This window comes from Giraffa tippelskirchi, chromosome 11 (assembly GCF_054371585.1).
Source record: "Giraffa tippelskirchi isolate mGirTip1 chromosome 11, T2T-mGirTip1v1.2.pri, whole genome shotgun sequence".
NCBI lineage: Eukaryota > Metazoa > Chordata > Mammalia > Artiodactyla > Giraffidae > Giraffa > Giraffa tippelskirchi.
Window position 1 is genome coordinate 49,062,343 of NC_137285.1, and position 25,775 is coordinate 49,088,117.

General features: G+C 37.9%; 1 protein-coding gene across 2 annotated transcripts in view; it reads right to left on the minus strand.

The window, feature by feature from the left end:
- Window positions 1-25,775, minus strand: part of SLC7A11 (solute carrier family 7 member 11) — a 979,966-nt gene that overhangs the window by 250,139 nt on the left and 704,052 nt on the right. For both annotated transcript variants that reach the window (XM_081540538.1, XM_081540539.1), the window contains exons 7-9: window positions 3,950-4,073; window positions 1,943-2,046; window positions 1,121-1,217 (exon numbers count right to left, since the gene is read on the minus strand). In XM_081540538.1, coding sequence (XP_081396664.1) covers window positions 1,121-1,217; window positions 1,943-2,046; window positions 3,950-4,073 — 325 coding nt within the window. The remainder of the gene's footprint in view (window positions 1-1,120; window positions 1,218-1,942; window positions 2,047-3,949; window positions 4,074-25,775) is intronic.

Here is a 25,775-nt window from a genome sequence, read left to right on the forward strand (position 1 = left end):
CGAATAAATACATTCTGTTCCCAAAGTGAGGTAAACTTCCAGATGTCACACAGAGAGTAAACACACTTGACAAAGAAATTTCAAGGAGACATTTTGAAACAAATGAAATTCATGGGGAAAAAAAAGGTGTTTCAAGGCATTCTACGGTGCTCCTGACAGCAGATTCCATCAGAGAAAAATGTTACAAAATTGTAAATAAAAAGGAATATAACATTGCCAATGAGGATTTGAGGACTTGCACACCTTCCAGTCTTCTGTATCCCACATTTTGCAAATATTTTTCTCTACATAAAGAATTCTACAGCTCAAGTTTAAATTGTGGTGTGTTTATTTTTTCCCTTTAGGCTGCCCTCAAAAGTCTCACTTTTAAGCACAGAATCACTGCAGTGTCTAGGATTTCATTGACTTTTTCTATACATTTGTATGCATTTCATCATAGGGGGTCTCTGATGAGACATCTGGATATTTGTGGACCGTAGCTTTTAGCTCCACTTTCAATAAGTAGAATTGGGACTTTTTACTCTATACCATTTTCTGCGAAGGCTCTAAGTTATTGCCAAAAGCCCAGGTAATCATTTCCCTTCCATTTCACAAATTTTTACAAAGGTGAAAGAGAAGTGATTTGGTTATTGCATCATATATGCATCAGGATTGATAAAGAATCTGCCTGCAATGCAGGAGACCCCGGTTCCATCCCTGGGTTGGGAAGATCCCCTGGAGAAGGGATAGGCTACCCACTCCAGCGTTCTTGGGCTTCCCTGATGGCTCAGATGGTAAAGAATCCGCCTACAATGTGGGAAACCTGGGTTCAATCTCTGGGTTGGGAAGATCTCCTGGAGAAGGGCATGGAACCCATTCCTGTATTCTTGCCTGGAGAATTTCCATGAACAGAGGAGACTGGAGGACTACAGTCCATGGGGTCACAAAGAGTTGGACACAACTGAGCCACTAAGCACAGCACAGCACACTGGATAAAGGGAAGCAATGGAAAACATCCTGCTTCTCTAACCCCACATGATACAAAGAGAGCCAATTTAGAGATGAATGAGAACAGAAAGAAATCCTCCTTACTAACCTGTCCTTTGCGGTTATATCTAGATAACATGTTAATATGCATTACCAAAACAATAACAGCTGGCAGAGGAGTGTGCTTCCGGATGTGAATCATGGAGAGGATTTCTGGAAGGTGACCCTCCCGGGATGCAACATAGAATAACCTGATGGGAGAAAAATGTATAATTGATCATTTCCAAGGGGGAAAATCCAGAAAGCTAAGAGAAAACTTGCATCTTCTTTGCACCAAATGGTGATTACTTAGGTTTTGTTTTTTAAAGTAGAGTACATTATGAGAAATCAGATTTTGAATTTTATAAATATGATTCCTTGAGGAGAAACAATTGCAACATCCGACTTAGTACAGGTCTGCCCCCATATACATAGCTGGTGGGGAATTTAGTTCTAGATTCCTATTATTACCTGTGTGCTGTCAATCCAACACAACACACACACACACACACACCAAACATTCCTATTTATCTGATTGGATTTTCATCATATTAAATCAAAAGGGATTTCTAGATGAAACAAAACAAAAGGGATGCAGAGGGTGGGATGATGATTTCTTGTGTCTATTACTTTACTTTTTTTTTCTTGTCACCTTTTCTTTACAGAAACCAAAGATTTTATCATCAGAAATAAAATGCTGCTGTCATAGACATACATCAAAAAAACCCTTGATGCCTGGCTTCAGAGTAGGCTATGCGCAGACAAGCAGTGCCCTCTAATGGACAGAGTAGGACGTGCTGAGAAAGATTTCAATCTCATGTGTCCGTTTAAAAACAACAGGTTTGGAGACACTATTTCTTTTCTTCTTAAACTTATCCTTATCACATCCCATCTCAAAAACAGAAATGCCTTGCTAGAAATGCTTGAACTCACTCACCTGGAGACAGCAAACACACCACCATTCATGGAGCCAAAGCAGGAGAGGGCAACAAAGATCGGAACTGCTAATGAGAAATTTCCCAGGAGCCGCTCAGAAAAGGTCTAGTGAAAGGCAGAAGGGAGCAAATTAATGCTTTGCCAGTAAGTAGAATAAAATGAAACAGTTTAGGCCAAACTCGCTCCATGACTCTCTGTTCACCTGGTGATACGTGTGTGTTTTACAATCCTTCTTTTGGGTTAGGGGCAGACTAACCTCTTAGGATAATAATCAAAGGCAGGTAGCCTTGCTTGCTACAAAACTATGGACAACGGTCTAAACAGGCACCTTTCCTCTATCTTCAAAAAGCAGTGATCCATTTGTCAAATCTATCAACTATGATATCTATTGTCTCTGACTCTGGTAAGTAAAAAAAGCTCAATTCAGAATTTCTCCTTTTTGAGACAGAAATCCTTCTGTATGATACCTTCTCTTTAGTCTGGAAAGCCACATGTTTATAGTAAAGTACAAAGGTAGACTGAGAAGTGTTGCAGATACTTATTTCATATACCGATCCTAGTGTTATGACTTAGAAGTGTGATGAAAAATAAGTGATGACTTAATACGTGTGTCATGGATAAGAACAGTTCTGAAAATCTTTGCCCCAGAAAAATCACATCAGCTGCATCTCTGTTTATCAAGTCAATCCCAGCCTCTCAGGTACCTGCCAATTCCTTCTGTAGTTTCTTATTAAATGGTTAGAATACCAATAGAAGTCTGAGGAAATCAAGTCACAGAAAATATAAAAGAGAAATGAAGTTTATGACATTTCCTTTTATTCTATGGCATGTGCAAGACTGCACATTTTCACGAAGGATATATTAAAAAAAAAAAAAAAAAGAGGTGGGATTCTTTACTTGTCCTTGAGCAGCTGGCGCTGTGTAATTAATGGACCACATTACGCTCAGAGCCTAAGTGCTGCCCTTTGTCTAGTAAGATGAGATGACGACCTGCCATCAGGAAGCTCTGTGCATTTGGTTGTCTGGTAGAAGTTACAGCAATGGGCAAAGTCTTCTTTAATACAGTGAACTCGTACATAGGTTCACATGAAATGGGATAATTTGTTCCCTGTGGATGTTCCCTGTGGATGATTATTATGAGGTAATAGTGACTATTTTAAAAGGAACTGACATCCAGTGGTGGAAAGCTCTTTTTTTCCACCCTTCATTGTTACAAGGTCATGAATGAGTGCTCTCTTACTAGCTAAGTTTTTATACCAAAAAGTCTGTGTCACAGAAGAGCAGTCCCATAACATGACCTCTGGAAGCAAAAGACGGTCTTGAAGTCAAATAAATTTTGCAAAATGCTGTGAAATTATAAGTATCCACTTCTTTAGGAGTTAAAATACACATTAGCTTCTGTGATATTCTGAGAAGTACAATAAAAAATGACATCTGTTTAACTTTGAATAACTCTATTTCTCCAAATTAATAATATCCTAGGAGCTAGTATTCAAAGGATATATATACTAGGGAAAAAAACAAATGCATATGGTCTACTTGGAAATTCGAAAGTGATACTTTGGGGAAAAGATTTTAAGTTAGCATTTGAAAAGTGTCTAAACAGGAAAGAGTACAGAATAAATTGCAATTTGCATATCTCCAAAATGAATTAATTTAAACTCAGTAACTACCCACCTGTCCTTAAAGACACATTGGAAGAATAATGTCTTCTATTCAACGTGTATGTGTGGAAACGTGCTTTCAAGCTGGTATATGTGGACATATTTTACATGAAATTAATAATACAGAAATCGTATAGGATTGTAGTTCTAGCAATGGCTACAGCTGTAGCTATAGCTGTAGCTTAGTTAAATGGCATATGCTAAGGTATGCCCTAAATTTTTAAAACATTCATTATCATCCAGTTCAAAAAAATTACTAAATTACCAAAACACTTTCAACTGGAGGGAAATGCATCAATTCATTAGCCTAAATGCAAACTGGCATTAGCCCAACTTAGACTTACCACTGCCACTGCATTTGAAAGCATCAGTTCCTCGGCACTAATTGTTGTGAAGTAGGCCACGTTTGTTAGCACGTAGCCAACAGTGACAATGGCCATGGATATACATATTGCAAGGGGGATGGTTCTGAAATGCACAAAGGAATTGCTTATTAGTCATCTTTTGTTAGTCATTTCTCTGAGACCAAAGAAAATAACAGACTCATTCAAAGCAAAAAATAAAATACTATGGATAATTACAGGCTCTGTTGGGTATGTATAAACATTTCATCTGGGTGAAGTACCACATAGTCCTTTGTAATTTAATAAGGTCCACGAGGGGAGATACTACATTTGTCTTGTCTACTGCTCTGCCCCAGGACATATGGGTCTGTCCCATTCTTTTACTCCATAAATCTTAGAGCAGTGTTTCACACACTTGAGCATGCATCACCTGGAAGGCTTGTTAAAACACAGATTGCTGAGCCCACCCACTTCAAGAATTTCTGATTCAGGAGGATTTGCATTTGTAACATCTCCCTGGGTGATTCTGATGCTGCTGGCCAGGGTACCACACTTTGAGATCCACTGGCCTTTCAAATGCCTTTCAAATATTAATTTATTTGGCTTGTCAACATTTCTAAAACTAATTTCCAAAAAGGTCTTTTGCATTAGTGTTTTCCCCTTCAGTAATTCTCCTTGCCATCAAATAAGTGTACAGTATTGGAAGCATGGGAACAGGATATATCTACCTTTCTAAATGATGGCAATAATAATTTTGTACATAACACAAAAAGCCAAAAAGTGCTTCCAATAATGGCTTTGCACTGCCCTGCTGTGAGTTCAAAGGAAGCTCAAGATCATGAGTATCTATTAAAGCCATAGCACAGATAATCCCATGAAATTAGAGGTGACATGCTGTGAAGTACATATGACCGGACAGCACTGACACCACGTAGCATTATGAAGCATCCGGCACAAATGCAATGTTATGTCTTCATTTAATGCACTTGGAAAGCCAGGAAGTTACTGACCCTAATAATTTGATTCCATGTTACCGATACACATTACTTGCTTAACATAATCACCTCTTCAGACTCTTTCTGGTTCAAGCAACTTAAACCTTCAGCTCCCCGCACAAAGGCTGATGGGTTTTTTAGCCACAGAACTTATCAGCCCTCATGGAGCCTTAACCCTGCTGGATGCCACTAATGAAGACCTCCATATAATTTCTTCCAAGATGAAAATACAGTTCTGAAAACAGGAAGAAAAAGAGGCACAGTCTGCCTCACTCCCCAAGCTGGGTGTGTTGAGCATGCGAAGTCCCAGCTCATTAAGCTGAATTCTCTATCCCCTGTTGAGAACAGGCAAACCCAGCCAGTCAGCAACTGCCATTCATTATGGTGCTTGGAGCCTGACACTTCCACTGAGCCCCAAAGCCTTAAGCCTTGATGGAGAAACACACTGACCTCTGAAATCCTGGCATCCTAACAGGAAAGGAGATGTTCCCCTTCCCCAGCATGAACAGGGTCCTATGGAATTTGCTGCTCACACCATAACATTCATTGCTCGTTGTGATTGATAAATGCTAAGTGTAAGCAAAGGAAATCACTGGGCCAGTACAAACCAGAGGGGTAATGGCATAGGGCAAATTAAAGATGAATCCTGTTTCTTTGGGTGCTTCCCTGGTGGCACTAGTGGTAAAGAACCTGTCGTCCAATACAGGAGATATAAGAGATATGGATTTGATCCTAGGGTGGGGAAGATCCCCTGGAGGAGGGCATGGCAACCCACTCCAGTAATCTTGCCTGGAGAAGCCCATGTAAGAGGAGCCTGGCAGGCTACAGTCCATGGGGTCGCCAAGAGTAGGACACAACTGAAGTGACTTAGCACACAAGGATGGCTGTTTCTTTGAAAGAGAGGTGGCAGATCAATGCAAAGGTGGAAGAAGCTGAGCACGAAGGTAAATAGGCAGCTTTTCAACCACTCACTGTATTCCTTAAAATTTGAATCCCTAAGTTTCTATAACATCCCAAATGGGGTTCTGAGTTCTTTCTGTGGAGGAGGGAAGCAGAGAGGGAGAGACTCTCTAGAGATTCCTCGCAAGAGGATTAAGAAATGCGAAGGCTCTGCTAATAAAAAGTGAAGTGATTTATTATTAAGTGAAGTCACCTAACCTGTCCAGGACAGGTAGTACTGTCAATCACATGACGCTGCCAAAGAGCTGAGAGAAGTGAGTCTGAAATTTGATGGTGGCTCTCCCAGCAGAGAACCTAGCCTCCCAAGGCACCCTCCCTGTTTCCTGCCCAGAGATTACAGTCTTTCTGAGGGGGGATTTCTAAACTGACTCCAGCAGAAGGGACCTTAAAATAAATGGAAGTTTCCAGGTTAGTTTCCCTTTGTTTTTTTCCTTCCTCAACTTGTCAATAACAAAAACAGCAGCAGCAACTCTGCTATGTACCCCCTACTTTACATATTTGTCTCATTTTATCCTTGGAAAATTCTGTGATTTAGGAGCATCATCACCATTTTATATATGAGTAAATGAAGTCTTAAAGAACTGTTCAGGATACAGAGCTGATAAGTGGAACCCCAGAATTCAGCCACAGATCTAGCCTACCTTGAAGTCAAAGCACTTAAAACCACTAAAGAATATTCTGCCTCAGGTATGTGGGTCTTCAAACTCAATTTTCAGAGAAATCATAACTATTGAATATGTATAATGTTCATTGGAAAGCACTTATCATGGCTGTATTCTTCATGTATTCACTGAAAATGCAATTTCATGTAGTACGAAGGAAGGGAAAAGACTTATTCCAGGATTTTTATAAATTATGAAACATTATAGTTCTTAAGAGCTATACTTCAGAAAAACTGTAGTTTTTCTGTCTTATGTGAACTATAATGTCTAGTAAATGTTTTCAAAAGTCTCAATATTTAGGAAATACTGGTTCCTCCTTAATTTTAAAAAAACAAAAGCTCACTGAATAAACTTCCCTAGACAACTCTTACAGAAAAGGAGGAAAAGTAAGAATACATATCAGATAATTTGAAATAGATTATTAACAGTTGTTTTACTATTAGCCAAATACACTGTATAGATACCAGAGGGGGGAAAAAATCAAAGGAGTTTAAACTATAGGATAAAAGAGGAAAAGGGCCTAACCTTGCAGCAATTCACAATAAGCCCAGTAATTCCTCTTGAGGTAAAATTAAGCCATGGGAATTGGAGAGGATGAGACCAGTTAGCCACTAGCTTCCATCCTTAAGGTTCCATTTCACTTTCACAAAGGGAAGGAGAGGAGGCTGTGGCTGCCTTGGCATAAACAACGATCATTTACCGAGGAAAACAGTTCATTTGTTCAGAAGGGCTTGGTACCACGTGCGTAACTCCTGGATTTCAAGCAGCAAAGCCTAAGAGCCACTGGGTGAGCTGATAAAAGCTCTTAGGTCATACAGAAGCAATCTTTCTGGAGGCTTTAGATGCAGAGGGCCGATAAGCACAGTCAGTACCCAAGATTAAGGCAAATGGCATTTGATAATAAAAGGAATCAAGGGTACTGATAGGCTAATCAAAGGGTAGGCTACTGATATTTCAAAGCCCCTGTGTTACTGTGAAGTATGCACCAATTTGAGTGCAACAAAAGCATTGCCTTTAACTGAATAAAAATGATTTGTACCTATGACTTCTACTCTCTCAAATGTTTGTGCATTTTTTTAATGATTAGCAAGATACAAATGTATTGGGAAAAGAGACTTAATCCTTAAGAGCTTTTTTGTCATAACTATCTATCTATATACCTGGCTTCCCAGGTATGGCAGTGGTAAAGAATCTGCCTGCCAATTCAGGAGATACTGGAGACCGGGGTTTGATCCCTGGATCAGGAAGATCCCCTGAGGAGGATATGGCAACCCACTCCAGTATTCTTATGGGCTATAGTCCATGAGGTTGCAAAGAGTCAGACAAGACTTAGAAACTAAATAACAACAATAAACAACAAACTATATACACAGATAGATAGATGGATAAAGTCTTTTCAATTATGTATTAATGAGAAGAATTAAGTGAGAATCTGATATTTTTATTAATTGAAAATAGTCTTCAATTAAAAGGTGTTGGATAGTCTTTTGTTTTAGGCTTATTTTAAATTGGCATCTGTAACCGGAAATTATTAAATGGAGGCCTCTGGAACATCTGCTTAGAAGCACTCTCATTCTAGAGATAGACTTCCTCAGAAATTTAAATAATCCCAATAGGAGTGGCAGGTAGATTATATTTGTATAATCTACAAAGTGCTGGCAAATACATTTTATCTCCAAATACACGCATGGCATTTCATATCCTTTGTGAAATTAAATAGAATATGAACAAATGACAAAATCCAAAACTCACTAAAATAGGAGGCAATACCAGTATTTTCAAACAAGGGAACCAAGGCTCAGAGAGGTTACACAACTTGACAGGCCAAGGTCACAAAAGTAGTAAGCATGAGAGCTGGATCTTGAACCTAAATCTTCCAATGCTAAGTTCCACATTCACAGAATTTATCTCATCCAGGATAACATGGCTGCTTTGTGCCTAGCTGAACTCTAGGTACAAAGTTCCTAGGATCCTTACATGCTGACAAACACATACTCTATTTATAATACAAAGATCAGAAGGCTGATATCTTCTGATGTTACCATGTGACACATTTTAAGCCACATATATTTTACTATGCACTTAATCATCACAAACGATGCAACATGGGATGCATTTTTAATACACTTTGCATCTATGATTGAGCATCAAAAATGATCATTGTTTCCAGTTTCATACTGGCTATAAAGACTCCTGCCATGAAAACAGAATTAACAAATCTAGCTTGATTCTTCAGAGTTGAGGAACCTGAAGGTCACAAAGATTTCTGATATTCAGACCATCTGAGTAATTCTGTAATCACTTGAATTTCTGGATATTTCTAAAGCTGTTTTATAACTGGCATAAAATCTTCTGAGATTTATGTGAATGAAAGTAAGTTTCATACATTCATCTGTGGATATACCCACTGGGGACCACAAAACTCATTGGTCCCCGGGCATCTAAAAGTGTCTTTGAGCCATGGAGCTGGGCATGATGACAGTTCTGCTAAAACTTACTCTTGTGTATACTGGAATCTTCTAAGAGACGTGCTTGATTCTTCACATTTTTTTAATTTAAAAATCATTAATATTTTAATGCAAGTATTTGTCATTCAGGAGGAAGAAGGGAGGGGAAAAAAGAGAAATTAAGAAGGGCAAGAACATTAGCATAAGCAAAATAGATAACTAGTGGGAATTTGGGGCTTCCCCGATGGCTTGGTAGGTAAAGAATCAGTCTGCAAGGAGGCAACACAGGAGACACAGATTCGACCCCTGGGTGGAAAAGATCCTCTGGAGAAGGAAATGGCAACCCACCTCAGTATTCATGTCTGAAAAATCCCATGGACAGAGGAGCCTGGCTATAGTCCACGGGGTTACAAAGAGTCGGACAAGACTGAGCAGCTAAGCACTTTCCACTTAGTGGGAAGCTAAGTGTTGCTACATAACACGGGGAGCGCCACCTGGCGTTGATGCTGTGTAACAACCTAGAGGGCGGGATGGGGTTGGGGGGTGGAAGGGAAGTTCAAGAGGGAAGGGACATATGCATACTTAGAGCTGATTCATGGTGTTGTATGGCCGATACCAACACAGCATTGTAAAGCAATTACCCTCCAATTAAAAATTTAAAAAGTAAAAATAAAAAAAAGAAGGGCATGAAAACAGCAAACTTCTTAATATGAGATACAAATAAAAAGGAAAATCGGATTTTTCACAGAATTTTAAATTTTTTAGTAAACTGTTTCTATATAACTGAAAAAAAGCCATGACTGATCTCAACACAAAATATTTAATATCATAAATACTTTTTTGCTTCTGAGTACTTATTTTAGAATCATACATATTTCCCATTTTCTTTATAAGGACCCTGAGGAGACCTTGAAAGCCTTTCTCTAGCTCTGACCCAGAAGTGACTCAAGCATGTCTTACTACTCCCTTTTTGATCCACCGATTTAATTTGAAGAATTATTCAGTTTATTACCACTGCTGTTAATTTTTCCTCATTCCTAGTATGTTACAAACCAAAATATAAATAATAGTACATATCAAAGAAAATCTATATGTTTCATTCATGTGATTCTTCTTTCACACATTTTTACATAATTTCCGATTCTTGCTCATCTCAAAGTCTCCAGAGATGCCTTCTAGAATGGAACTGTAATATCTGGCTATGTGAGTTCTGCTGTTTTCAGCAAGGACTGTATTACAAAGAAGAGTTCTTGGATTGTTTTCCAGACTTGAAACAGTTAGATTACAGATGCCTGGAATCTGATGCGTTGCTTTATATGTTTTCAGTGATCTTGTCTCACTGCCATTTAGTGCTATCATATCTCTAGCTGTGCACCACGAGTGGGAACTGGACTGTTAATATCACTCTAAGAGAACCACACTTGAGCAGACAGCAAGTAGCTGGGAGGAAGGTGAGGGTTGTCACTGAAAGGAGAAAACGTAGCAAGAGGAAGAACACATTCAATAAATAACCCTACTCATAAACGTTCTTAGAGGTCCACGGTTCCCATTCTAACTTAATGACAATTTCTGGGCCAAGGCTGAACACAGTGATGTGACAAGCAGATTGTCATATAAAGGTACACGGTGATCCCACTGACTTCAAGCGTTAAATACCTGCCCTCTGCTTCTTACTGCACTCTGGCAAAGTTATGGGTATTTTCACTGAGACGCTGATAATTTCAATACCACTGATGTCTAATCTAAATCTCACCATTTTCCATTGTCCACAGATGAAGAACTCCATAAACAAAAAGAAGACAGAGAAACCTGTAGGGAGATGTAAGAAATGAACAGAAACAGATTAAAAGACTGCAGGCTGAAGGAGGCTCAAGGAAAAATGTACACAGATACATGAAAGAGAGAGAAAAGTGCAGCAAAACCACACAGAAAAATGAACTAAAATGGAAACTTATAATTCAGAAACATAGGGTAATAAGCAATCAGAAGCATTAGTATAAGCATTTTGAGCCCTAACAACACTTGATTTTTTTATCCCACTATTAGAATAAATTCATGCCTAAACAAAATTATTCAGCAAAATGTAAATAGCTTGAGGGTAAATTTTCATTTGCTTGAATTTCATATGAAGAAAAAATTTGCATTGTCTGCATCTCATTTTTTCTCATTTTCTCAAGATTTAGAGTGTGTCTTCCAGATGTATTACAGTTATCCATATTTATCATGGATGAATGTAAAGATATTAGTAGGCAAGTTTGAGTGCACAAAAATAGAAACAAAATTGTTTTTTTACAAAATGTTAGCTAGTAAATAAATCATAAGATAAAATATTTTAATAACAATAAATTACATTTCACACTAATGTTCAATTCTTATTTTTGTTATATCGTTTTTACAGTATACTTTTTAAAACGTTATATTTTCCTTGGGATTTTGTGTAAAGTACTCTAAGGTGATGCAAACCATTTTTTCAAAATAACCAAGTTCCTGAGTTTTGGATGCATAAAGTGAAAGTGAGAGTTGCTCAGTTGTGTCCAACTTTAGGCCAGAATACTGGAGTGGGTAGCCTTTCCCTTCTCCAGGGGATCTTCCCAACCCAGGGATCAAACTCAGGTCTCCTGCATTGCAGGCAGATCCTTTACCAGCTGAGCAACAAGGGAAACCTAAGAATTCTGGAGTGCATAGCCTGTCCCCTCTCCACTGGATCTTCCTGACCCAGCAATCGAACAGGGATCTCCTGCAATGCAGGCGGATTCTTTACCAACTGAGCTATCAGGGAAGCCCTCAGATACATACAGCTGAGAAAATGAACTACTCATCACAATTCTGTGTTCTTTCCAAAGTATCAGTTATTCCTGAGAAGCAGCTACCTAGATAGACATTTCCCAGACTCTCCAGTATCTAGGTGAGTGTGGCTCATTCATCCGTGTCGACTGATGTGGCGATTGCAGGCCAAAGTGGTTAAGAAGTAGGTTGCCTTGTCCACCACCGCACCCCACCCCTACTTCCCTAGTTGCAGAGGATCTATACAGAGGCAAAATCACAATGTGGAAGAAGGAATCTGGGCCACAGAATCAATATGTGGAATAAAATCCACCCTCAGCCAGGGATACCAACAGTGGACTGTTACATTATTTAAAAATTAAACTTTTGATTGTTTGAAGACACTGAAAATCTGTGGCTCATTTGTTAAAGCAGCTAGCATTACCCTAACTAATAAGAGAATGAAGGACTTCATTTTATCAAGACTTTTTGTAGATCTCAGTGATTTAATTTATGAGACCAATGGGTCCTCATTAATTTTTATCTTATATTTTTTGTTTTGTAAGAGAGTAGCATATGACATAAAGTCTTTAAAATAATATCCCACATGATGAGGATAAATTAAAACACTTGAAAAAGTTAGAATAGTGAAAATTCTATTATTATTACAACTTCCCAGAAACAGAGCAATCATAGACCCCATTGTTCATTCTTTTGAAATATAATATCTCCTGCACTTCTGAAAGTTGCTACCAATACAACAAAGATCAAAGTATAATTGCCTTTTTTTGACCAAGGACACATATAAGATAATGCAAATGTTTAATAAATATACTCTTACACTAAGAACAAGGTGATGTAAAATAAATATACCCACTTTGGCATAGTAAGTGGGAATTGAGAGTCAAAATTCCCTCAGGCCATTAACATGAGTCTCAGAAGGAACTGACAACACTTCTCCTACTATAAACTCATAAATCAAATCCAGTCACATTTCTGACCAGCTGCATGATAAGAAATGGAACAGGTAAACATGGAGACATTGAACCACGACAAATGAACCACCGCTTCTACCACCAAAAGCTGCCTTCAACATTGGTGACCAACAATGACAAGTCTAATTATTTGCAATCATTTTACTTTGATAGTTAGCTTCCAGTTGGGTGCTCCGGGAATCAGAATAGAAGGTGGTCATTGGTAGGACTGGGCTTCCCAGGTAGCACTAGTGGTAAAGAATTCGGCTAATGATGCAAGAGACATAAGAGATGCAGGTTTGATCCCTCGGTTGGGAAGATCCCTTGGAGGAGGGCACACCAACCCACTCCAGTATTCTTGCCTGGAGAATCCCATGAACAGAGGAGCCTGGCGGGCTACAGTCCATAGAATTTCATAGTGTCGGGCACTACTGAGGCAACTTAGCATACATACATGCACAGATATACTAACTAATAGGTAAGTAGGCGAACCTATTCTCACTCTCTTCAACCAGATCAGTCCACTTTTACTTGTTTTATGTATTGATACACAACTGAAGTGCTCCAGTGCTTTTGAATAGTTTTGACATCATTACTCCAGATGCTACAAGTCAAATCATGTCTTTCAGATAATTTTTGGACTCAATACTGGCTTCCTATTAAAGGTACATGAATTGGTTTCATAAATTGCCTATCTATGAATTATTATACAGGTATGCACATATGGATATATTTGATTTTAAAAGTTAAAATAATTTTTCACTGCCACAAATCTTACATATAGGTAATTAAGGGAAAAATTCTTAGCAGGAAAGGTGTAAGGTTGATAGGGGAGCTAATAGTTATGTCTTGACTTTAATCAAAATGGTAAATTCACATGGCCAGGCCCCAGAGAACATGACAGACACAGCAGCTTAATGGAGCCACAGAGAAAGGTGAAGATGAGAAGAAAAAGAGCTGATAGGTTAAGCACCTTGCCAGGAGCCACAGAGAAAGGTGAAGATGAGAAGAAAAAGAGCTGATAGGTTAAGCACCTTGCCAGTTAAGAGAGATAATATGTCATTATCAAGAAAGTGATGATGAAGACTCCTGCATAGAACAGTTGACACTTCCCTGCAAAAGGTCACAAAGGCCCCCAGAATGGCAGAACTTCCTGCAAGCTTCTCTCTGCTTTCCTTGAGCTGTTCCTTCACCAAGATTTGTAGTCCCAGTAGAAATGGATATCGTCATCTTTTATCTTTCAGCTCAAAAGTTAAACCTTCTGAAAAATAAGCTTTTGTGCTTTATCTTGTATTTGCTAATGCCTTTTCTTAGATTGCAAGGATTCACAGGCAAGCTCTCTCCTTAGGGATACACTGTATTACAAAGCCCAACACAACATGCAATGGTTGAGGGGCCACCTGCCTCAGAAAGAGAAGCAGTTCCCTCATTCACCCACCCTGTAATTTCCCTTCTCTTACATAGTCTCCCTTAGCCCCATCCTCAAATTCCTATAACCAAGAAAAGAAAAAGATGCACATATACCATCACATGTGTAAGCTTTCTTTATGAAAAAGCTTTTCTCTGAAGTTTTGCCTTTGATGTTTGTTTTCACTTGATTTCATAGAATTATGAAAAATTCTCTGGACTCCAATCTGAAGGCTGGTTCAAGTCATGTTCCAGTCATTTGCAAGGATCTAGAAGATCATTGGACCTCTCCAGGCTTAAACTTCCTCCTTAAAGAGGGTGCTGACTTAATGAAATGCAGTGTCCATTTCACTTGGAATATCATCAGTTGATCACTTTAGCAAATAAAGCTGATTTGTAAAGACTGTTTAAACAGTATTCTTTGAAAACTCAGCGGAGCCCTTGCTCATGTATCAGACCATCCGAAGGAAGTGTCTGCTTTTGCCTTGCTCTATCATTTAAAGAAAAAAATAGGATACTGACTTTCAAACTCTTCTTCTGGGTCCCGAGATTATGATTCTAGCCTCAATCAGGAATACCAGCACATTACAACTACCTACGTTGTATCAGCCTGGCTGACCATTACAGAAGAGCATTTAAAGGCTAAGTGGTCTGTCCACTCTCCAAATTCTAAGACAGTGTTTATAGGTCAGGGCAGACCTCTGGATGCCATATTAAATGGACCATATTATCAAAGACATTTATATTTCATGCCTTTCAGTTCAGTTCAGTCTCTCAGTCGTGTCCGACTCTTTGTGACCCCATGAACTGCAGCACGCCAGGCCTCCCTGTCTATCACCAACTCCCAGAGTCTACCCAAAGTCATGTCCATCGAGTCAGTGAGGCCATCCAGCCATCTCATCCTCTGTCGTCCCCTTCTCCTCCTGCCCCCAATCCTTCCCAGCATTAGGATCTTTTCCAATGAGTCAACTCTTTGCGTGAGGTGGCCAAAGGATTGGAGTTTCAGCTTCAACATCAGGCCTTCCAATGAACACCCAGGACTGATCTCCTTCAGGATGGACTGGTTGGATCTTCTTGTAGTCCAAGGGACTCTCAAGAGTCTTCTCCAACACCACAGTTCAAAAGCATCAATTCTTCGGCGCTCAGCTTTCTTCACCGTCCACCTCTCACATCCATACATGACCACTGGAAAAACCATAGCCTTGACTAGATGGACCTTTGTTGGCAAAGTAATGTCTCTGCTTTTAAATATGCTGTCTATGTTGGTCATAACTTTCCTTCCAAGGAGTAAACATCTTTTAATTTCATGGCTGCAGTCACCATCTGCTGTGATTTGGGAGCCCAAAAAGGTAAAGTCTGACACTGTTTCCACTGTTTCCCCATCTATTTCCCATGAAGTGATAGGACCAGATGCCATGATCTTAGTTTTCTGAATGTTGAGCTTTAAGCCAACTTTTTCACTGTCCTCTTTGACTTTCATCAAGAGGCTCTTTAGTTCTTCTTCACTTTCATGCCTTTAGCGTTCATCAAAATGTTATTGCAAATATATTTTAAAAAATTATATGAATTTTAGGAGGACATTTGTAATAACATTATTAAGGATACTGTCATTTGATCTATCAGAGTTGTTTATAAAAAAGTTCATTCATTTCACCACTGTTTGTCAAACATCTTATTTATGCTAGACATTGTTATAAGTAAAGTGATAAAGATATCAACTACAATAAAAAATTCATTCTCTTATGGAATCCAAAATTCGAACAGGATAAGACATGGAGCTCCCCACCTCCCATTCTTCACATGATGCCTCAGTCAGTCAGGCTCAGATCGAAATCTCCCCTTAGAGAAGTCTCCGCTCCATTTCAGATTATGATCCACAACCCCTGTACTCCTCATTCCCTACTATTTTCAATGTGAGGAAAACAAAACAAAACATTTCTAACTCCAACAATCTTTGCAAATATCCTTGTATACTCACACTTACCAAATTCTACAGAGAAATTAAGGACATTCAACTGAGCACATAAAGTGTCCTGCAAGCATTTGCTCTAAAACCCTAGTGCAAATATTTTCATGAGGAGTTGTCAGGACTCTGTCACTCTCAAGGATAATTCTGCTTTTTATGAACTTTGTAATCACATATGGAAAGAGTTCCTGGACTATTTGGCCTCTATTATTTATTATTTATTTATTTGCTTTTTATCAACCTTTTATTTTTGGACATGTTCTAAAAGAAATGGTTCATTAAAACAGGAAGAGAAGATAACTACTTTGGATGTATATAATGGGACTACAAAAACTTAGAATTGTGTTTAAAATTGTGATGGAAAGACTCAAAAAACTTGGCAAATTTAAATTACTTCAAGCAAACTAAGCTATCATTTTGACTCTTCTTTTTATATTATTTTCACAGCTATGAGATAAATCTGTACAAATCTCCCAAAAGAAGACCTTAAAAAATAAATACATGGAAGCAATGAAGAGGAAAAAGAAAAAAAATGTTAAGAGGCAGCTTTAACGAAGAAAAGGAATGTTTATTCCACCCAAACCTCATGTGAATTCTAAATTATTAAATCTCTGTGAACACCTGATTTACGAACAGGATAACACAGCCCCTAGCCAAAATCATTTTTAATAAAAAGCAGGAGGTTTCCTGAAGTTCATCTCAGATTTAATATCAAACACAGCAGCCACATATGAACGTTTCCCCATAAAACACGAACACAGCATGGCACTGTCAGCTGGCAACCATCGGCAGAGAAATAGCAGTGCAAACAAACAAGGTGTCCAAACTGTGGAAGGGATCAGGCCTCGCAATTTAGAGGCAGCAGCCAATGGGAAGGGACCACAGACTGAAAAGATATCACTGAGGAAGTGAAAAGGCACAAGGAGGGCTCACTTCTAAATATGTGATAGCAGCTGACTCATTCCTGGGTCAAAGCACTGAGCTTCTTGATTGAATATTGGATTGACAGAGCAACACAATTGTGTCTTGAGTTGATCTCTGTGCATACAATTGGAACTGCACCAGATGAGTTGGAACCGCCGTGAGAAAATAAATGCTAGAAATGACATAATTCACTACTGCATTCTCATTTTGTAAGAAAAGCAGCAAGTGTCTAAAAGATGCATAAAAACATGATTCGAGTATTTTCCCACAGATGTTTGGTTCAATGATAAGAAAGATGTCAAGCGAAAAACTTATTATTTCTAATATATGTTGCTTAGGAATTGTGTATATTGCCATGTTTACACTCTGTGTGGCAAAAGATTATTTCTCAGGAGTATAAATTGAACTAGTTGGATACATACATGATAATTACATTCTTTCATGTTTAATCCCATACACGGTTGTTTCAACAACTACAAGGATCATAAAGAAATAATTTTTGCATGTTTCCACTGAAATTTCCATTGATATTCTGGCATTTGGTATTTTGTTTAAAAATATTCTGGAACACAGACAATCATTACAAAAGGTTCTTTATCAGTAGAGATCAGGTGTTAAGAAAGGCTAAAGGGGGAAAGATTAAGATTAATATTACTGGATGATAACTTGTAGGTTATTTTAATTAGTCAGAATTTTAAAAATCTAACAGAAGAAAAAGAATAAGCCAACAATTAACCATAGTACACAGCAAAAGAAATTTCTAGACTATAAAGAATTTAGTCACATATGCAATGTGTGCATGCTTAGTCACTCAGTCATGTTCAACTCTTTGCAACCCTATGGACTGTCACGCACCAGGCTCCTCTGTCCATGGGATGTTCCAGGCAAGAATACTGGAGTGGGTTGCCATTTCCTCCTCCAGGGGATCTTCCTAACCCCAGGCATCTAGCCAGCATCTCCTGTGTCTCCTGCACTGGCAGGCAGGTTCTTTACCACTAGTGCCACCTGGGAAGCCCCACATTTAAATGCAATAGATATTTAAATGTTTTACTTATTAGTTACTATATTTAAATTCAAAGTTCTATAAGTTGAATCATAAAGAAAAATTTATTTATATGAAAAATTCATGAAATGTTTACAAAAAAAACACACCAGGATATAAAGAATCAGTGGCCGTGACATACAAAAAATTCTGTTGAATCATGACTATTCATGCCCCCAAGTGGCATCCACACAGCTACCTGATAAGGAAGAAATATTAAGCCTCTTGTATGAAATTGGAACTTAAAATAAGGAGGTTTAATTTTTGCTTTTCATTTAACAAAGATTTTTTTTGTAAATAGTGATACAATGCTGATTAAGTGTTCTTAATTATCACAATTGGGAGAGGAAATTGATATATGTACCCATTGTGGGAAGCAACTTGGTAATGCAAAAAGAGGCCTTTGAAAATTTCATTGCCTTTGACATAGTAATTCTCTTTTATCAATCTTCCTAAGAAAATCATTGACTATGTACAAAGATTTATATATTAAATGCATAAAAACAACATTACTAGACTAAGAAAAACTGGGAACATTTTCAATGTCTAACTGAAAAATGAGTACATACTGATGCACCTACCCAGTAAAATATTACACCACCATTAAAGATGGTATTAGATTTTAAAGATCTAGAAAAATAATTAAATGACATGAAATTAAAAAGCAAGATAGATCTAGATGAAAGAGAGTAAGAGTTAAGCTTGACAAACAGCAAATCTAGATGGCAGAGACTTCACAGTGACTTCAAACTGCGGATGCAGCAATGAATGACACAGGAGAAACTGCCAACATATAAACTTACAAGTAAATACATACTAAAATGCCTCTGTATATTTCTCTCTACTAATATATGCATGGCACAAATACACAAATGGGGAAAAAAAAAAAAACTATCAATAACAATTAGTACTTACATTTGATCTAATCATGAGATGATAGCTGACTTTAATTTTCTTCCACATATTTTTGATATTCTAAAATGATATCTATTATTAAGATAAAAGGGGAAAGACTATAGACTGTTATTGAAAATACTATGAAAATCATCAAGTTTTACTTTGACATTTCCTGGTAGGGTACAGAAGACATAAAAAGCAATTTTCTGTTCTCTCTCTTGACTAAATCATTTGACCACAACTACAGATGGAAATTTGTGTCCTAGCCAGTTAAAAATGGAATAAACGAGGTGTGTTAGGAGAATTATGAGAACGAGATACAGGGTATCTTGTGTTCCTGGGTGTCCCTGAACTAGCCATGTGGAGTTGGGGAGGCCAGATTGAGAGGTGAGGGACTTCTGGGAGGAGGTGCTGTAGAAATGGCAACTATGCTCCAATAAAAATTAATTGAAAAAAGAAATAACAACAGTAGGAACTGAATTAGCACTATCTTTTAGAGAACAGGAAACTGCCGCTCTGTTTAGTCACAGACATACATCATAAATTTGACAGTTTGAAAGCACCTACATATTCAAGCGGAAGCTCTCTCCCTTGCTGCAGTTCAGAGTTCAGGTTGTGGCTTGGCAGAAAGACAGTTTCATGGCCCAGACAGAGACATCATTGAGTTTAATTTGCAGCTCCATTCTGCCCCCCATCTTTGCCACTGGATCCCCTCTCCCTGGCAAGAGTACATGGCATTATGAGGATCAGTAGCTGAATACATACATTTAAAATATATTTAACCTTTCCTCTATCAGATCCCAAGCAGCTAGAGAACAGTCTTTTAGAATCATGACCTCCTCTTGCTATCTATCTCATTCATTTCTTTTGTCATTTTCTGGCTCAAAGAAGGAAAAAAAAAAATAATCGTGTCTTCTATATCAATTTCTCTTTTGTCTGCCTCAGGCCAGAATAAAGGAAGTGAGATTTTGACTGTTTGACAATATCAATGCAGGGAAATTAAATATTGCCCCTCAGAGAGACTTCAGAACTCTTTTAAGAACTAGTCTATCTCTAAAGATTAGAGAAAAGTTTTTAAAAACCCAACCATTTCCTTATAATGGCCTAATATTTTAATATTTCCTAATCATCAAGTTTCTGTTTTGATTTTGTGACTAAAAGACCTTCAATAAACAACCTGGAAGAGAATACTTAATTCAGCTAGCCTGGGACTTCTTTCATTACGTGTGTGAATAACAGTTTTAGAAAGTCGAATGTAGGTAAATGTTAATATTTTTGAAAAGCAGTTTTGTTCTCTTCTCAAATGACATACAGGAGACTCCTAATGATTATATTCTCCCCTCAAATGTTAATAATTTCAAGGCTACAATCATGCCCTATCCATCTCTCTTAGATTTGTATTCAAACATCATAAGTGTTTATAAAGAGGACTGCAAAGAGATCAGGACTGAAACTCCTAAATATAAGCAAATTAATCCACCAATCCAACAACTGACTTCAGTTGTTTTATCTTTACAAGGAAAGGGTTGGAAAATTTCATGGCTACTTTCCTTCCAGTTCTCACACCCCAGGCCTTTGTGATTTATTTTTTCAAGGTCAAGTTCAATGTGTTGTTAATTGTGAAAGTGAGTAAGTCTAATAAACTGGGCCACAACAATGCCAATGTGTGAATGGAAGAAGGTAAATGGGTAGAGAACTACTTTTTTTCTAGTGGTCATGTATGGATGTGAGAGTTGGACGGTGAAGAAAGCTGAGTGCCGAAGAATTGATGCTTTTGAACTGTGGTGTTGGAGAAGACTCTTGAGAGTCCCTTGGACTGCAAGGAGACCCAATCAATCCATCCTAAAGGAGATCAATCCTGGGTGTTCATTGGAAGGTTTGATGTTGAAGCTGAAACTCCAATACTTTGGCCACCTCATGCGAAGGGTTGACTCATTGGAAAAGACCCTAATGCTGGGTAGGATTGGGGGCGGGAGGAGAAGGGGACAACAGAGGATGAGATGGTTGGATGGCATCACCGACTCGATGAACATGAGTTTGGGTAGACTCCGGGAGTTGGTGATGGACAGAGAGGCCTGGCGTGCTGCAATTCATGGGGTTGCAAAGAGTCGGACACGACTGAGCGACTGAACTGAACTGAACTGAACATGAAAATTGAAACAACTTAGCCCTTTAGAGATATTTTTACATGCTTTGCGATCTATCATTGAATGAATGACCTTGACTGTACAATACTGGAAAGGAAGAAAAAAAGACATGATGAAAGGCCAAAAGGAGAGATGCTTTAGATGAATGGGACAGCAGATGCCTATAAAAAGCTCAGTGTGATAGCCAACCTACCAGGTTCTGGAAACAACTCAGTTTATAAAAATCATGCATTATAATCGTTAGTCTCTTTCTCATTTTATGGTACATGATTGATCATAAGCTTTACTTTTTCACATATTATGAAATATTTGAGTGCTATGCCATAGACTTAATTTCATAAATTATTTCCATGTAATATAATATATCTTACCATATAAAATATATGGTGGCTCCGATGGTAAAGAATCCACCTGCAATGCAGGAGACCTGGGTTCGATCCCTGGGTTGGGAAGATGTCCTGGAGAAGGGAATAGCAAATCACTCCAGTACTCTTGCCTGGGAATCCCATGGACAGAGGATCCTGGGGGCTACAATCCAGAGGGTGGCAAAGAGTTGGATACAGCTGAGCAATTAAGCACAGCACACCATATAAAATAGTGGCCTTTGTGTTTCATCACTTCATTCTCAACAAATTTGCATCAGTAATGATTATTGTTAAGCTTTTGATACGTCTGTCTTTCACATGTTTGTAATTTTAAGAGAGGAAGAAAGAATACGTAAAAGCAGGGTATGAGAACATGGTACAGTAGTTAAGTAGTTGGGAGAATCATCTGATGTTTAAAAGCTATGAGCTAGTCTTCTTAGAAAACCAATGAAATACTACAGGTCTTTGAAAAACAGCCACCAATGTCAGATCAGCAAAGCCTAACACTGAAACTGAGATAATTTCTGCTTCCCATGGCAAAGCACTTCAAACAAGAGTGTCCTTTACCTTGTCATAATGGATTGCAAACCCAACAATTAAGCAGTGCAGAAGAAAAGAAATACTTTGCCCAAGTTTACAAATCCTGATCTGATAACCCTTACTGGATTACAAAGGAGCTGATGACATGATATTTGATGACAACAATAAAACGTAAGAGGCCTATCATTAAATAAGCATCTAACGTGAGCAAAATAATGTCAGACACATCGGTATATTGTTTCTGATTGTCACCAAAACTTTGCAAGATAAGCATAAGAATACCCACTGAACAGTTGAACAGAAGAATGAATATACATTTTTGAAAGTCATTACAAAAAAACTCTCACTCCTTAGGTAGGAAGCATAAAATCCTAAATAAATCAATAATTCTAACCTAATTATTGTAAATGTCTAACACTTAAGATAATAGAGCTATCATATATGTGATAAAATTAGTAAACAGATCCAGGGTTCATTATCACAGATTACTGATCATCCTAACAAGTGTATTAACATTTATTAACATCTATTAACAAGTGTATTAACTCCTCTTGGCACACTCCACATATCATAAGATCCTATCATTAAGGTGGTCCCAATTAGTCAGTTTTCAGAGCTTATATCTCACCCTATATCTCCAAGTCTGATAAATTCTCACATTGGGATGAGGGTGGATGCCAATCTGCCTTTATTACCCCCACATGTCCAACCAAATTTCTTACCATTTTCTAAAACAACTCAAAAACTTTAGTCCTGTCTAATCTCCCCATCATTACGTGATCTAGAACCTGGTCACAGAATCCCATTCTCTGTGTCTGCGTTCTTGACACTTTTTCTTCCTCAGAGAGGTCTCATAAGTTTCATCCCTTGGCCATGCTCCCCAAATACCTTCTACTTGTTAAACTAGGTACTTGCATGTCATCTACAAGAATCACAGAACATACTGGACTTGACAGAAAATTCAAAATTTGCTATTTTACCCTTCCTTTTTTGCAGCTGAGAAATCAAAGGCTCAGAGAAGATAAAGGATGTAGCTACAGACACAAAATTAAGTATCTCCAGAAGCAGACTCCTCATCACTTACTTCAAGTTCAGAGCTTTTTCTACCCCAGTGTGAATTTCACTATGCCTAGCAGTGCTAACTGCCTCCCAGCCCAACTCTTGTCCTGTACTGGCACTGCTATTTTCCTTGCCTCCTTACACCCTTTTCTCCTAGAATGCAAATGTTTGAATGTCAGATTTTTTAAACACGTCTTATTTAAATACGTCCAAACTCTGATATAGGATTTTTTAAACTATTTTTTTAATTAAAGGATAACTACTTTACATAAAAGTAGTTGTGATTTCTATTTGACCTTAAAAATCTAACTAAGGATTTCTGGATTTCATCTGTCTTCCTAGTATGTGACACACTCCCCAATAATATAGATCTGTGATGCAGTATATGCTTCCCCACATGGGTTCCTATGTATTCACTAATCTAAAAAGAGAATCTTTATATTGTAGAAGTGGAAGCAAGTTTAGGCAATAGTTTCTCTGATTTTTTTCAACCTGAATATCTAAATCATTGTGGCTAAAATGATAACCCGTTTAGCTTGATTTTGATAATTCTAATGCCTAAGCAAATTCTCTTTGTTTCAACATATATCAATAGAAATTTTATTCTAAAATGAACCCTCTTCTCATTTAATTCAGCCTCGCTTGCTTCTTTTATTGGTATGGAGAATAAATGACACCATTTTTTCATTCAAAAAAAAGACAATTCCATATTTTTTAGGAGAGTTATATGTAGACTCTGCTGACTCACTCTGTTTCTCTAAGTAGTTTGTTTAGTCCATATCGTTAGGCTTGGGCAGTGAAGAGATTAAGGTGCTATTTGATAGAATTTTCTGCCATGTTTTTTCCACCTTGTCTGACTCTAGCAATGGTTCAAGTCCAGGACACAATTACCTTTTCTAAAATACATATAGCTGATTCACTTCAATGTACAGCAGAAACTAAAACAACATTGTAAAGCTCCAGTGTTGTAAACTGTACTCCAATAAAAAAAATCATATAAAAAGAAGAATGAAATGTGACTTCTTCAACTGTAATTCTCTTTAAACTGTATGTATGTCATAAAAAGAAAATCCACTGAACATGCCATCAGGGTCATCCTCCCCAAACACTGCTTCATGTACAGCAAAAATATTCAACATACCCCCACCCACCCCATCCCATAGGGCTCCTAGATCAGGTCCTAAATTTTTGTAATGGAGGATAAAGCTCACCTCACGCCAGCACCCACATCTTAACTACTACTGTGTCTTCTTCTTCATCTTCACAATCCTTTGCTTTAGCTAAAGGAGTCCACACAATATTCCCTAAAACCACCAAACAGCTCCATAGTTTTGTGTATGCCCATCCCCTATCAGAGATGCCTTCGATTCTCTACGCTAGCTTTCCAGGTTCTGCCCTTTTCCAAACTTCCTCTTTCATAGCCAAGTTACATCCTTAGTCAGGCATTACATCATCACCCTGCACACCCATGGGTCACATCTGCTTTGCCTCCAAGGAGAATAGCTGGTATTTGAGAAAACTCTGATGGATGGACCTAGAGATTATAATACTAAGCAAAGTAAGACAGAAAGAGAAAAATACCATGATATCACTTATATACGGGATCTAAAATATGACACAAATGAATCTACCTATGAAACAGACTCACAGACATAAGGAAGAGACATGTGCTTGTCAAGGGGGAAGGGGGAGGAGAGGGGTGAATTGAGAGTTTGGGACTAATAGATGCAAACTATTATATGTAGAATGGATAAACAACAAGGTCCCACTGTATAGCACAGGGAACTATTTACAATTTTCTGTAATAAACCATAATGAAAAGAATACTAAAAAAGAATTTTATATATATATATATATATGTATACTTATATAACTGAATCACTTTTGCTGTATACCAGAAACTAACACAACATTGTAAATCAACTATACTTGAATTAAAAAAAAAAAAGAAAATCAAAGCTCTGGAGCCAGAGAAATAGTCCATTATTATATCAAACATGGATTACAATCCTGGTCTTCTCATGTACTAATTACATGGCCATGAGAAGTTAATTCACTTCTATGTGCTTTTTCAATGAAGAATGGAAATAAGACACATTATATTGTTAAAAAATAGTGAAGTGTTACTCTGAAGCAATCCATCTATTACTTAGATAATACGTATCATATTTTCAATAATGCGTTTTTAAACTAGGTGAACATTCACACACACACACACACAAACACCTTTCAGGGCTAAACTAGCACTTGTGTTCTCCTATTTTGTGTCAATTCCATAGTTTCCTTTCTGGAAATAAAAATTTCAGTACATGATACCAGCCACTCAGATTAAGAACCTGTTTGTCAGATTTCATAAAGGAGTTTCTTGGGAAGAGAGGGAACCTAAAAATAGGTGACTGCACTGGAAATACAAATAGTCCATCCATTATAGCAGCACCATTGGCCAATGGAGTGATGAGGACAGTTTGGGTGTGGGTATGCAAATATTTGGTTCAGACAGAAAAAAAAAATAAATCCTGCCAAGAAATTCATTCTGATTAAGATGCATGAGCTTATTATCACCTGAAGGAGGTTAGAAACTATTAAATAAAAAGCAGTTGTCATCATCTTCTGAACCCTTTAACTACTAATAATTGGGCACTTTGCTGATGGTGCAGAACAACTTTTCAAGCTGATTA